The sequence below is a fragment of the Schistocerca cancellata genome, chromosome 2, assembly GCF_023864275.1.
Source record: "Schistocerca cancellata isolate TAMUIC-IGC-003103 chromosome 2, iqSchCanc2.1, whole genome shotgun sequence".
NCBI classification, from domain to species: Eukaryota; Metazoa; Arthropoda; class Insecta; order Orthoptera; family Acrididae; genus Schistocerca; species Schistocerca cancellata.
In genome coordinates this window covers 907,940,780-907,956,065 of record NC_064627.1, presented here as the reverse complement: position 1 = coordinate 907,956,065, position 15,286 = coordinate 907,940,780, and the positions used below count along the sequence as shown (strand labels likewise).

The 15,286-nt window shown below is 41.6% G+C and overlaps 1 protein-coding gene across 1 annotated transcript in view; it reads left to right on the top strand.

Annotated features, from left to right (window-relative positions):
• LOC126159823 (sialin-like) overlaps positions 1 to 15,286 on the top strand; it is a 425,200-nt gene that overhangs the window by 324,085 nt on the left and 85,829 nt on the right. The window contains exon 7 of the mRNA XM_049916634.1: positions 7,301 to 7,447. Within this exon, the coding sequence (XP_049772591.1) occupies positions 7,301 to 7,447 (147 nt within the window). The remainder of the gene's footprint in view (positions 1 to 7,300; positions 7,448 to 15,286) is intronic.

Below are 15,286 nucleotides of genomic sequence, written 5' to 3'. Positions count from 1 at the left end.
ACATCCCCAGACGTATACGTCCACATGGCACACGACGTGTAGGCTGTTCGATTGTTGGACCCCTGGAATCCTTTCAATACGAGTTTGGACTAGAAAGGTCCAAGAAATTGAGTTCCTACACTGTAAACGGCTATAGGATCTTTCTCAGCGCGTACTCTATGCGTTCGTCAATCTTAATTTGTAATAACAACGCTGTATGATTCCAAAAATGATGTAAACTTGAAAGACAGACAGGAAGTTTGGATGTTCAAATAACTCATGAGAATGCAGTCGGGCAACGTCCTCGAACACCGCCGATATTTCGACAGGTGAAGTTGCTATCATTTTCAGGGCACAAATTAAACGAGAGTTTTGCTCTGCATCACAACTTAAACCTTGGATGGAAGAAAAAAAAGACGGCGTGTACATAAACACAATACACATCGTAAATAACTAACACCATCACGTAATTAAAGATAATCTATACTACCCTGTTGTTTCAACAAGGGGCAGCAAGACTCCAGGCAGAAGTTCAAGACTAATACGAATTTTGTAGTTTGAGCTTCCGTTGACATTGTCATCACTCGAAACGGAGCATGAGGTTGACCAGAATAGGGGAAGGACGTCTGCAGCTATTTTGAAGGGAAACATTTTGGCCTTCAGTCAAAGAAATTTAGGAAAGCTACATGAAACCTAATTTAGACGTCTAGAGTTGGTGTTCTCGAAGGGGGAGGGGAGGGGGTGGCGAACATGGGGCACTTGCTGCGTTGTGCAATTTTGGGTACATGTACTCTGTCCATTACGAAATTATTCTCAGGCATATATGGGTGTGACTGTTTTGTCATTATACTAAACCTTAGACCTAACATTGCCGTGTGCACTGAAAAATGTAGTAGCTTCAGCAATGACTGTAAAATTACTAATCGGCCTACCCTGCTTGCGATATAAAATATGACCGTGGATCGCGTGTATGCCTAATGGATTATTACTAATTTGATGAGGCTATCTTTCCCGAAGAAGCAGTACCGATAAGTAGGAGGAAAGTGTATGACCGACCCTTCTGACGGGAAAGTCTTCTAAAAATAAAAGGTAATTAAACCGAACACGGCTTTAATTTGGAAAAATGAAAGTTTTTTTGTACATTCACTCACGAACAACACGGGACAGAAAACGGGTACCATTGATCATGAATCCAAAGTTACACTAATGAACAAAAATGAAATAATTAACGGTCGCCATCCCACTAGGGCAATTACATCCAAAATCCTGTACAAGATGATGGGGAAGAAAACCATGTATTATTAAACACTGACGTGGCAACTGAAGGTTGTCACGTTTTCTGACACTAATTTTAAGTCAGTATGTAATGATAAAGAAAACTGAAAAGTCACTCTTACGTTATGTTTGGAATTAAATTTTGAAAAAGGCAATCGAGTAATTATTTGAAAATACGTAAGTTAGTACTGAACTTCGTTATGTGAACAATGACTTTCAGTGACCTCAACATAACGTAATCAAAGAAATTTAGAAAAAAAAGCAAGAACTTTTTACTTTGCCGCTACTTATTTAGAAAAATTGGATTCCATATTATTGTCTGAACAACTGAGCCTTTTTTTACTCGTACAAGCGCTGGAACGCGTCTCTCTCTCCCTCTCCGCGCGCTCCGCGCAACAACTCCCTACCCAAAGATTTTACAACGCACAAGCACTGCTATTATCGTTGCTAGACGATGCAAATAGCAATTCCTTTGGCCCTTTCCCAGAGCTTATATGTTTCACAATAAAACACAGATAAATACAATGAAACGTCAACAGACTTCTACCTAAATGTACACATACAGTGAAGCAATGTCCTTACTTATTAAGAGAAAGCATGTAAATTACAAATATTTACATACAATTCAGAAAAAAATTATATATCGGTAGCAGGTGCCATGCATCCTGCATTTTCGGTGTTACATATTCTTGTGATAGGGTGATCCATTCCTGTTCCAGGACAGTTGACAACAGTTGGTTCAAATGGTTCAAACGGCTGTAAGCACTGTGGGACTTAACATCTGAGGAGTCCCCTATACTTAGAACTACTTAAACCTAACTAACCTAAGGACACATCACACACATCCATGCCCATGGCAGGATTCGAACCTGCGACCGCAGCAGCCGCGTGGTTCCGGACTGAAGCGCCTTGAACCGCTCGGCCACCACGGCTGGCTCAACAGTTGGGTGGTTGCTGGTGCACGTGGAGGAGCTGCAGTGCCTCTCCCAAACAGATCTCACAGTTGCTAGATGGGATCTAAGTTGGGGGGAACGGGCAGATTAGTCCTTTCGCCGAATATACTCACGTTCCAAGAGCTCCGCACCCCAACTGTTCGATGCGTTCGCGGATAGTCATCCGTAATGACATCGGAGTCAAATACACCGCTGAACAGCCGCACATGGGGATGGAGTACAGTGTTACAATAACGTTGACCAGTGAGGGTACTGTGCTCAGAGATTTTGAGGTCAGTACGTACTTCGACGTAACATTACGCCTCCACGCAGTATAATATTTGAACCACCAAAACGATCATGTTAGACATGAGTCTGTCCATAATCTAATATGGTGAGAGGTGCCAACACGTAATGCACCCAGGAAGGTTGTCGAACGTGAGCTTTTGGAAATGTGTGAACCAATGAAAAGTAATAATGGTAATATATATAGTAAAATATATGGAATTTTAAAATTTTCCATCTTATTAAAATTGTGTTAAGAAATTCTCTCGTTACATTCTTGTCGAATGTTAGTTGTTACATTTAACAGAAAACTGTAGCAATAGTACAAAAGTAATCAGACGCAAAGGAGATATTGACTGGATAGAGAAGCGAGAAATAGTTGTGGAACGTCCGCAGATGAGGTGGAAGGAAAGAGAAATAGCTACTTATGAGAAAAGCATAGCTGGTGTTGACAGTGTGACAAAGACACTGGTTCACTGTTGGACAGAAGGAAAACAGGTGGGATATGCCGACAGCGAAGCTTAAATCGCTTTATGTATGCAGAGTGGTTTTTGGTTTGACACAGTTTACAGCATAGTTTGTTACACAGTCGTGTGACGGAAGCTGATATGGACATGCATTAAAAATTGCAATTATGTTTCATCTGCGTTCTGTTTACATCCATAATCTGCAAACCGACATGAACTGCGTAGTGGAGGGTACTTTCCACTGTACCAGTTATTAGGGCGTTTTCCAGTTCTATTCACGTTTTTTTTTGGGGGGGGGGGGAAGCTGGAAAAAGCTTGCTTAAATGCCCCTGTGTTCACTACAATTATTCTAATTTTCTTTTCAGTATCTTTACAAGAGTTGTACTACAGCGTTGTAGCATTTTCGTAAATATGTCACATAGCACTTGAAACTTACAAAGTCGCCTTTCACGGCGTAGTTTGAGTCTATCTTCAAGCGTTTTCCGGTTATTTTTTTCTGAATCTCCATGACACTCTCCCATGGTCAAACAAACCTGTGACCATTCGTGATATCCTCCTTTGAATATATTCAATGTACGCCGTTACTCCTGTCTGATACAGGTCCCACAAACTTGAACAATATTCTGAAATGGGTTGCACGTGAGTTTTGTAAGCAGTCACCTTTGTAGACTGTTTGCATTTCCCTAGTATTCTACCAACGAAACGAAGTCTGCTACCTGCTGTTCCAACGATTGATCCTTTGTTAGCATTGTCATGACACTACAGATTGTTACACCCAGGTGTTTGTATGAATGACCGATTACAACTGTGACTCAATGAGATTGTAGTCAAAGGGTGCTATGTTTCTTTCCGTTTTGTAAAGAGTAAAAATTAATGTTTCTGAATATGTAAAGGGAACTGCCAACTTTTACGCCAGTTTGAAATCATATCAAGGTACGGCTGAATGTTTTCGTAGATTTTTTTTCACACACTACTTCATTATACCGCGTGGTTATAATTAAACTCGCGAAGTTCCGAGTGCAGGAGTGCGAACTGCATACATCGTTGGTATCTTCAATAATCGGTGCTTTCGCGGAGCATGTTGAAAAATTTATAGCTCCATTTTCTGCCACCAGGTGAAAATAAGGCGCTGTGAGCAGTCAGAATGTGGTTTGGATGTGGGAGAAAACACACGATAGTGGTGGTATGCCACGTTTTTTAGGATTTGGTCACAAGTTACAACATGTGTTCAGTATGGTCTCCCGATTCAGCAACATACCGGATCTGTAACATGGCCTGGTCGACACTTTCTCACAGCATACCCGGTGTAATCAGAGCGATATGTCATCTATGCTATCCTTCAGACCTGGAAGAGTCCGAGTTCATCCCTGAGAGACACGATCTTTCAGATATCACCTCAGTCTGAAGCCACACAGATTTAGAGCGGAGAATCTGGAAGGCCACCGCCTCGAAATCGCCTACAGATTAAGCAGTCGTTACCCAAAGTTTCTCTAAGCGAATCTTTCATCCGGCAAGCAACATGTGGTGTCGTTCCATTTTGCATGAAAATAATGGTGTGGATACAGTTGCATTTTGGCAAAGATGGAATCACGTGTTTCATAATGAGGTCCCTACAAAATGGAGATATCACTGTGCACCTAACAGGGCCGCGAAGTGTCCCTCGAAGAAAAACTGACCGGGAATTAAGGAGCCAGTGAAACCACTATACAGTCACATAAACTGAGTGCAGTAGATGTTGTTGCACAGCATGTGGCGGAGTAAAACCCATATGCAACAGTTCTGTACATTGACGGCCGGCCGCGGTGGTCTAGCGGTTCTGGCGCTGCAGTCCGGAACCGCGGGACTGCTACGGTCGCAGGTTCGAATCCTGCCTCGGGCATGGGTATGTGTGATGTCCTTAGGTTAGTTAGGTTTAAGTAGTTCTAAGTTCTAGGGGACTTATGACCTAAGATGTTGAGTCCCATAGTGCTCAGAGCCCCCGGCACCGAACAGAGTAAAATGTGCGTCATCCGTTCAAAGAACTTTTCCTGGCCACATGTCATGCACTTCCATGCGTGCCATAAAACGAAGGGAAAAGTCACAGTGCTGTACCCTATCTTGGGTCTTCATTTGCTGCACGTTATCAACCTTGTAGGGATTCCAGTGTAAAATGCGCCGCAAAATCTATTAAATTGTGAACTCCACAACCTAAGTCATCTGTTTCTTCAGATTTCTTTATCATGTTCCTTAGCCCACTTATTGACATGAAGCCTCTTCGCAGGTGTTCCCATCGGCAGTATTCCCGCAATGTTATGCTGCTGCTGCTGCTGCCGTTCTGTTGCAACAACTTTACCAGCATTGCACCAACTTTCTTCTTAACAGCCATTGCATTTCGTAGTGAAATCTCCAACCGTCTTAAGCCTGTACACAAACACTCTCTTTACAAAAGATATCAGCATGCGTCACCAAGTGGCAAAGAGCACACTGACGTCAAACAGGAATCATTTCACATTGTGATAGCTTAAAGCGGCATATATTCATCTGATGACAGAAAGTTGAACTATTATTATTTTTTCAGCATACGAGCGCACCAATGGAGGGACTGAGAATACAAGTGGTACCAGTGTTTGCTGATAATAAAAGAATAAGTGATTGCCAAAAGTTAAGCCGCTATTTATAAATTACGCGAGCTACTATCGAAATATTAGAAGTTTCTTTTGTAATGGTCGGTTAGTCCGTGTGTATCTGTAGGTATAGTTCGAGTTTGTAGTGCTTTTGCATTATTTTTTGTAATATATTAAAATATTTTTACTACTTATATCTTAAAAGTTTTTAGTGTTAAACAGGTATAAGTGAAAAAAAAATTTTCTTTAGTGTGCTTTACTCTGAAGGCGGTTTTGATACAATGGAAAGGACTCTCAGGGCAAGAATATTTGCATAATTAATACAAAAATAAGATAACAATCTGAAAAAAAGTAAATTGAGAATAAAGTAAAAATATCAAAACGAAAATGTATTGGTGTGTTTCCAGCACGTACGAGATATTATTCAGTGTCACTTTCTATTGACCTACAACGGTCAGTACCTTAAAATAGGATCATAAACGTTTCGTTCTGTGGTATTTCTTGAAGAATGTCTTTTCTGGGGCAATATACGTTATGCTGTACAACTGCGTTGTGCATTTCCTAGTCTTTCTCGATCCCTTCTTTGACTATGTCCTTTTCTTTCTCCTCTCTCTCTTCTTACACACATGGTAAGTGCTGTCTGGAAGTGGGATATATTATTATAGAACTCATGGTAAGTTGGAAGGATATAGTTCTTTATTTCCTCAAGAGTTTTCCAGTTCCCGAAATTATTTCATACTCATCTTGATGCTAAGGCTCCAGAAGAGCTATTGATGGGCGAGCAGTATTGTGCCTCCTAAAATCCACTTCAATAAACTCAAGATCACACTTTAGTGAATAATTTAACTGCATTGTTAGAGAATTGTCTTTTCTGAGTCTGAGCCTACTAATATTCCTCCACTATATTTAGTTTTCTTGAATGTCTTCAATGACTTTGTCCTTTGCTATTGCATCCATGGCTTTAATTATTTTCATTACCACTTCGGGAGACTTAAGACCGACCTCCTTCACTGCTTCCATTCTGTCTTGGGGACAAATACCATATTCCCAAGTGTTTCTTTGCATTATCACATTCAATTCACGTATGGCCAGATTCAAGGAACTTGTGATCTATAATGTCAATATGCTCATTTCGCCTCAAGATGTACAACCATTATTTCAAAATAGAGCTTACTTAAACATACATTAAATACTGCTATAAGTAATCTTAAAACCATGCACTGAGGCCGTTGCACTAGTTTAAAAAATGCATACCTGAACCTTCGTTAAAGATAGCAACAATTTTCCTTTCGTCCGCCATTCCACTTGTACTAGTTCTATTCTAAATGCAGTCCAGCCACTGTATTATACCCTAAACGTAATCATCGCAGAGTGCAGAACTGCCCAGGAAATCGCATGTAGTTCTTTCACTCTGAAGGGTTCCACAAATTTGCTTATCAAATGCTCGCTTAACTCATTTTTTTGTTAAATTTCACTTGTACCACTTGTTCTTTACGATGTTTAAGCATCCTGCGATTTATACAGCCCGTACTGCAGCACTGGGAACATCGTCAGTTTAATTGTAACCGCCTGGTAGATTACCACATCATCTGTGAAAAGTGTGAGATTACTGCTAGTATTGTCTGCGAGGTGATTTCATTGTAATGGATGAGCGGACATTGTTGGTTTTTGTCACGTGTTCACCTTGTGGATGTTGTTTTCAGTTTGTTGTTTTGAGTACCTGTTGGCCGAGCTGCTTACAGAGTAACTCCTTGTGCAGCCTGCGGTCCCGTGGCGCCGTATGGCGACGTCGCTGCCCATGTGGGCGCTGGCCATCTCTAACGTCGGCTCCGTCTGGGTCTTCATGACGCTGCTCACCTACGGCCCTACCTACCTCAAGCACGCCCACGGACTCGGCATCGAGCAGGTCAGCGCCTCCTACCACTTTTCACGAATATTCCGTCTCAGTGTTGTGCTTAATATGGGGTCATTCTAAAAGTGAGGAACGTTTTCATCCGGCAACCCGCACAATTCCTGCCCCCCTCCCCACAATCACCCACCCAAATCCCACCCACCTCTCCTTCTTGTCATAGATCTTAATCGTTGTCGCCTGTATGAAGCTAACAGTGAGACGGAACGGTCCTTTACTGGTTATTTGTGAGATTTTAAAACGTGTTACAAAAATAAAAATGTATTCGGTTTGTGGAAGGCAACGGCCACAGGAGAGTGCCTGGAGCGCTACGACAAATATTTAAATTTCAACAGCAATTACGTACAAAATTAAAAAAAAAACATATCAAAATATATTCTAAAACAAACTTTCAACCTGAATAAAAATGTCTGCAGAGACAAATATTCTTAGTTTTAGAATGACCCTCGTAATGTACATTTCTAAATGATGTACCTAAATTAAAGAGGAAGTAGACATTTTTAGAATATGCTGTTCTAACTGTTAGTGATTTCAGGGAAAAACTGAAGTGAAATTTCGCCTCAAGCAAGCACCTTTCGTTTATTTTTGCTTTGCCCAAACATGTTTCAACCCTTTCTATGCCATTTTCAGTGAATTACTGTTTATTATTATCTACAGAACGACGTTGTGTAACCACTAAAAGATTTTCTAACATGTATACACGGAGAACTAGTTTCTCTCCGGTGACCACCTCCAACTCACGGATTAACGGTTCATCACGTGAAAGGAAGTTCCCTCGCGTCACATGCATAACGCACTGCCCGACAAAAAAAGTGAAGCACCCAGAAGGGAAGGACGAAACGAAATGAAACTTCACGGGTTGAGGGAGTATGTAATACCAGAAATTAAAAAATAGAGTTAAATTTACAAAGAACTTGATAGTATTTGCTCATTTATCAGTATGAAGTTCCACTCGCTCTGCACTGGATACACGCACTGAAAGCTGTCATAAGCCTATTGTAACCTCTGCTGAGGCTACCTGGTCTAGGATACTGGTACTGGAAAGCAGTTGACGTCCGAGTTGATCCTAGACATGTTCCATCAGGATCAGATTTGCGGATCTTGCTGATGGAGGGAGTGTCTTAACATCGCAGACAGCTAAGAGACATATGCCGTGAATGGAGGACCTATTGAAAAATGGCACCACGAGAGTGTCGCATGACAGATAACACTTGAGAACACAAGTAACCTCTATCCAAGTCACCACCATCCCCGTTGACGATTGTCATCTGGGGTGGTGCGCAACCATGATTCATTGGTGAACATATTGGTGAAAACACGATAAGCAGCCAATGCTTCAGGGTCAAGGCTACACTCCAAAGCCAGCCATTTGTGGAGCAGTGTTCACGGCAGCCTATACATTTGTTTTCGAGTAGCAGGTGCAGGTGTGAAGAGGGTACGATGCGCTTGCTGCACAACACGGTGATCTTCCCTTTGGTGGATAGACGTGATCAACCAGAAACTGACGAGAAATATGCCTGTCCTCACGTTCCCATGCAGTCCATCTTCGGGCCACTGTCACACCCAACAACTCAATAAATCTGGATACTTGCCCCCCTTCTAACAGCCGTGTACCGCAAGTCTCTAGAGGAACGGAAGGTTCCAAATGATTGGAAAAGAGCACAGGTAGTCCCAGTCTTCAAGAAGGGTCGTCGAGCAGATGCGCAAAACTATAGACCTATATCTCTGACGTCGATCTGTTGTAGAATTTTAGAACATGTTTTTTGATCGAGTATCATGTCGTTTTTGGAAACCCAGAATCTACTATGTAGGAATCAACATGGATTCCGGAAGCAGCGATCGTGTGAGACCCAACTCGCTTTATTTGTTCATGAGACCCAGAAAATATTAGATACAGGCTCCCAGGTAGATGCTATTTTTCTTGACTTCCGGAAGGCGTTCGATACAGTTCCGCACTGTCGCCTGATAAACAAAGTAAGAGCCTACGGAATATCAGACCAGCTGTGTGACTGGATTGAAGAGTTTTTGGCAAACAGAACACAGCATGTTGTTAATAATGGAGAGACGTCTACAGACGTTAAAGTAACCTCTGGCGTGCCACAGGGGAGTGTTATGGGACCATTGCTTTTCACAATGTATGTAAATGACCTAGTAGATAGTGTCGGAAGTTCCATGCGGCTTTTTGCGGATGATGCTGTAGTATACAGAGAAGTTGCAGCATTATAAAATTGTAGCGAAATGCAGGAAGAACTGCAGCGGATAGGCACTTGGTGCAGGGAGTGGCAACTGACCCTTAACAACGACAAATGTAATGTATTGCGAATACATAGAAAGAAGGATCCTTTATTGTATGATTAAATGATAGCGGAACAAACACTGGTAGCAGTTACTTCTGTAAAATATCTGGCAGTATGCGTGCGGAACGATTTGAAGTGGAATGATCATATAAAATTAATTGTTGGTAAGGCGGGTGCCAGGTTGAGATTCATTGGGAGAGTCCTTAGAAAATGTAGTCCATCAACAAAGGAGGTGGCTTACAAAACAATCGTTCGACCTATACTTGAGTATTGCTCATCAGTGTGGGATCCGTACCAGATCGGGTTGAAGGAGGAGATAGAGAAGATCCAAAGAAGAGCGGCGCGTTTCGTCACAGGGTTATTTGGTAACCGTGATAGCGTTACGGAGATGTTTAACAAACTCAAGTGGCAGACTCTGCAAGAGAGGCGCTCTGCATCGCGGTGTAGCTTGCTCGCCAGGTTTCGAGAGGGTGCGTTTCTGGATGAGGTATCGAATATATTGCTTCCCCCTACTTATACCTCCCGAGCAGATCACGAATGTAAAATTAGAGAGATTAGAGTGCGCACGGAGGCTTTCAGACAGTCGTTCTTCCCGCGAACCACACGCGACTGGAACAGGAAAGGAAGGTAATGACAGTGGCACGTAAAGTGCCCTCCGCCACACACCGTTGGGTGGCTTGCGGAGTATAAATGTAAATGTAGATGTAGATGCACAATTCATTCAGCCGGCCAGATGGAGACCCACAATGAGGTCCCTTTCAAACTCTATCAGGTGTTGACAACGCTGTCTTACATGAATTCGCATGTTCTCCGTGTCCTTCACAGTGATCACTCAACATCTGAGGCTCTTCAGGCCCCTTATATACTCTACCAGGCCTGTTAACAAAATTAAACGTGAGTGATCTCTGGTAGCCATTGTTCCTGCCACAGTCCACTGAAACTCTGATCATTTACATGCCCGCCAATGGTGTGTAAGTATAAGAAGTTACATTAACATCTGACGATGTCTTCTGGGTGCTTCACGTATTTGTCAGGCAGTGTACATAATAAATAGATGCGAGTATATGTGACAAATTGTGTGGTTAAAGACAATTAGATATGTGGTTTGATGTACTGTTAATCTGTGACTTGAGGTTGTTTGCTTGATCGATACTGATCTTGATGTCTCTTCATAAATACAAATACTATGAATCTGATGCAATTAAATTTTCCTTGAGACATTTGAGCCTCCTATTTATCTACGATAAATAAACGAATCAACATTTTTACCATCGACCGGACTTGAATCCAGCTGCTTACTAGGCAGGTGTGCTAGCCATTACACCCCAGAGAGTTGTATGTACTACCCTAGTCAAGCTCCCTCCCCGATAGAAATAAGCTGAAGATGTGAAGTTTGTGTTAGGGAGGGCACTGGACTAGCGCAGTCCATACAACTCAGTTAGCTACAGTGCTATGGTTGTGTAATGGATAGCACACCTGCCTCGCAAGCAACGACACCTGGGTGCCAGTCCCAGCTATAACACAAATTTTGTTCTATTTCTTCATGTTCCATCATTATAGTAGATACAAATACATTCAAACAGCTCTTGGTGACTCCATGATGTGTTCTCTTAGCAGGGAAGCACAAAGAAAATTGTTTGTAATTCTGTGTGAAAATTGTAATGAAATTGTACCATATTGTGGAAAGTGTAGACATGGGTGGGTGATTATTAGGCGTTAAATTTCACATGTATAACAAGACATTACACGGATGAGCTACAAAATATTACCTGTTCCTCTTGTGTTGAAAATTAGACCTACAATACAAATTAGAGAATGATGACAGTTCCATTGTTACTCGCACAACGTTATCAACTGTTTCATGCCAGTAGTTTTCTATGCACCACACATTCTACAGCTTGTTCTCTGCAAACAACAGTACCTGTTTAATTTTTCGATTGTTCGTCTACTTCGTACTGAAAGTCATTATATCTTACTGCGTTTCTCGAGTGTTATTTACTCTTTCTGATGCTATAGTCCTATTTCAAGTTATTTCAGACTTCTCAAAATACCTTTTTTGTTATTTCAGTGTCGTAATTTTCAATCGTGGGACACACATACTGGTTTTACAATGAGGTGAGAAAAAGTCACTTGATATCGATATGCATATATACAGATGGCTGTGTTAGCGCGTACACAAGGTACAAAAACACAATACGTTGCCGCAGCTGTCATTTATACCCAGGTGATTCATATGAAAAGGTTTCCGAGGTGATTACGGACAAATGACTTGAGTTAACAAACTTTTAATGCGGAATGCTAGTTGGTGTTCGACGCATGGGTCATTCCGTTTCGGAAATCTTTGAGGGATTCCGAGCTCCACAGTGTCAAGAGTGTACTGAGAATACCAAATTTCAGGCATTACCTTTTACCACTGACGATGTGTGGCCAACGGCCTTCACGTAACGATCGAGAGCAACGGCGTTTGCGTAGGGTTGTCAGTGCTAACAGGCAAGCAACACTGCGCGAAATAACCTCAAATATCAATTTGGGACGCACGACGAACCTATCCGTTAGGACAGTGCGGCGAAATCTGACGTTAATTGGTTGTGGCAGCAGACGACCGATGCGAGTGCCTGAATGAACAGATACCACCCATATGAAGGGCTTATTTCAATAGTGGTACAAGTCCATTTTTGTTCATTGTGAGATACAGAGTCCTAAAGTTAAATGAGCGCTAAAAAATATGCAGTTGAGATACCAGAAATATTCAAGCATATGGCTTCTTGCTAGAGATGAACCTTTCTTTCCGTTTGTTTGGATCATTAATAGCAGAAGTATTATAGGCAGAAACGTGGAGATAATGGACTTGTACCACTATTGAAATAAGCCCTTCATATACTTAAGGTGAAGACGGCCAATGATCCCTTCAGTGCAGACGCACATGGAGCTCGAACTCTTAACGGGAATCGGCGAAATACCGCGAGTGCTGATGATAAAGGGCAAGAGTCACTACATCAGTAATGTGTGGCAATTTGGAACTGATAGGAGGCGTGCTAGGGTAGTCAGTGCAATTGCAATGGCCACTGTGTACAGATGGCATAAAGGTCAGTGCGTACGCCTAGTAAGCATCAGACCCAGCTTCTAATCCCGGTCCAGCGCGAATTTTCAACTTTCCTCGTTGATTTAAATCAATGACCACTGGTAGCTAATGCCTAACTCCTTTGTGTCAAAAACAGAAAAGTGTTTTATTTACATTATTTAACTACACTTTCCAGATACTCTACAAAGCTGCCACTCTGATTTAAATGTTTGTTATAGTGTGGTACCATTTTCCAATAACATCATCACAGAAGGCAGCGGCCTGCGATTTCTTCCCATTCAGTATGTTGGAACGCATTTCGTTGTCTGTACCAATATGCTGCTCTCGTAGCCAACGGTTCATGTGAACGAAGAGAGTATTTTATCCTTCGCTATTTATTGGTCCAGTGATTATTCGCACAAAAAGAGTCAGCCCAGCGATCTATCGTCCCAATCTTTAAAAATGAATGGGAATCACGGAAGAGAGGATGAGACTCTCAATGTCTATTGTGCGTCGCATAATCAACAGGTGTTGCAAATTTGCAATGAACGACAGCATCATGCAAAAAGAATTAATGGATTTAGTTGACGATGAAAAGCCAAAAAATTGCAACGTGCGATAAACGATTTGTACTGGATTCATTGTTCTGTACATAAAGAAGCACAGTATGATAAATTACCAGGCATGGCTCACATGATAATATTGGTGATGTTGTCGTTGTTGTCTTCACCCCGAAGACTGATTTGATTAAGCTCTCCATTCTACTCTATCCTCTGCAAGCCTCTTCATCTCTGAGTAAGTACTGCACACTACATCCTTCAGAATCTGCTTACTGTATTTATCTCTTGGTCTCTCTCTGCAATTTGTACCCTCCACACTTCCCTCCAGTACTAAATTGGTAATCCCTTGTTGTGTCCTATTAAATAATCCCTTCTTCTAGTCAGGTTGTGCCACAAATTTCATTGCTGTTCAGTATCTCTTCATTAGTTACATGATCTACCCATCTAATCTTCAACATTCTTCTGTAACACCACATTTTCAAAAACTTCTATTCTCTTCTTGTTTAAACTGTTTATCGTCCATATTTAACTTCTACACATGGCTAAAATCCATACAAATACTTTCAGAAAAGATATCCTGTATATGTATTCTACTTTAACAAATTTCTTTTCTTCAGAAACGCTTTTGTTTCCATTGCCAGTGTACATTTTATATGTCATCAGTTATTTTGCTGCCCAAATAGAAAAATCATCTACTACTTTAAGTGTCTCGTTTCCTAATCTAACTCCCTGAGCATCACTGACATTCGATTACATTCCATTATCCTCATTCTGCTTTTGTTGACGTTCATTTTATGTCCTCCTTTCAAGACACTGTCCATTCCGTCCAACTGCTCTTCTTGGTTCTTTGCTGTCTCTGACACAACACGATATCACCAGCAGACCTCAAAGTTTTTATTTCTTCTCCATGAACTTTAATTACTACTCCAAATTTCTTACTTGCTCAACGTACAGATTGAATAACATAGGGGATAGGCTACAACCCTGTCTCTCTCCTTCTCCATTGCTGCTCCCCTTTCTTGCCCCTCGACTCTTACAACTACCGCCTGATTTCTATACCTGTTATAAATAGCCTTTCGCTCCCTGTGTGTTACCCTTGCTCCCCCCAGAATTTCAAAGACGGTATTCCAGTCAACATTGTCAAAAATTTCTCTAAGTCTACAAATAATATAAACATAGGTTTGCCTTTCCTTAACGTATCTTCTAAGAAACGTCGTAGTGTCAGTATTTCCTCGCCTGTTCCTTGATATAAATAGTAAATTTTCTGCAGTTGCACGCATCATTTCATTGTTTCTGATGGAGCTGAATGAAGAGTATGGAGAGTTATAAATTACTCCAAAGACCATTGGTTATGAAACTTCCTGGCAGATTAAAACTGTGTGCCCGACGGAGACTCGGACTCGGGAACTTTGCCTTTCGCGGGCAAGTGCTCTACCATCTGAGCTACCCAAGCAAGACTCAGGCTCCCTCCTCACAGCCTTACTTCAGCCAGTACCTCGTCTCCAGGACACAGTTTTAATCTGCCAGGAAGTTTCATATCAGCGCACATTCCACTGCAGAGTGAATATCTCATTCTGGAAACCAGTGGTTATGTTAAGGGGGATGCGTCGAACGATTTTTCGATTTAAGACTCACTGTTGTTGAGATTCTGAAGGAAAAAGGAAAGCAGGAACGAAAATTAGCCATAATGGATTGCACACTGCCCACATTAAAACGCTGCAAGATGAAAAACAACTTATTTCTAATTTGGTGGAGATGCAATCAAAAATGAAATAGCATTGTGGAAGGGGCATCTTCTGACAAAAAACCGCCCGTATCCCTAGCTTACTGGATTAAAGGAAAACACGAATTTTGGATAATTGACTGTGGTGTTGGAAGAATTGCAGGAATAGTATTCTAAACGTTTTGAGGGTACTGT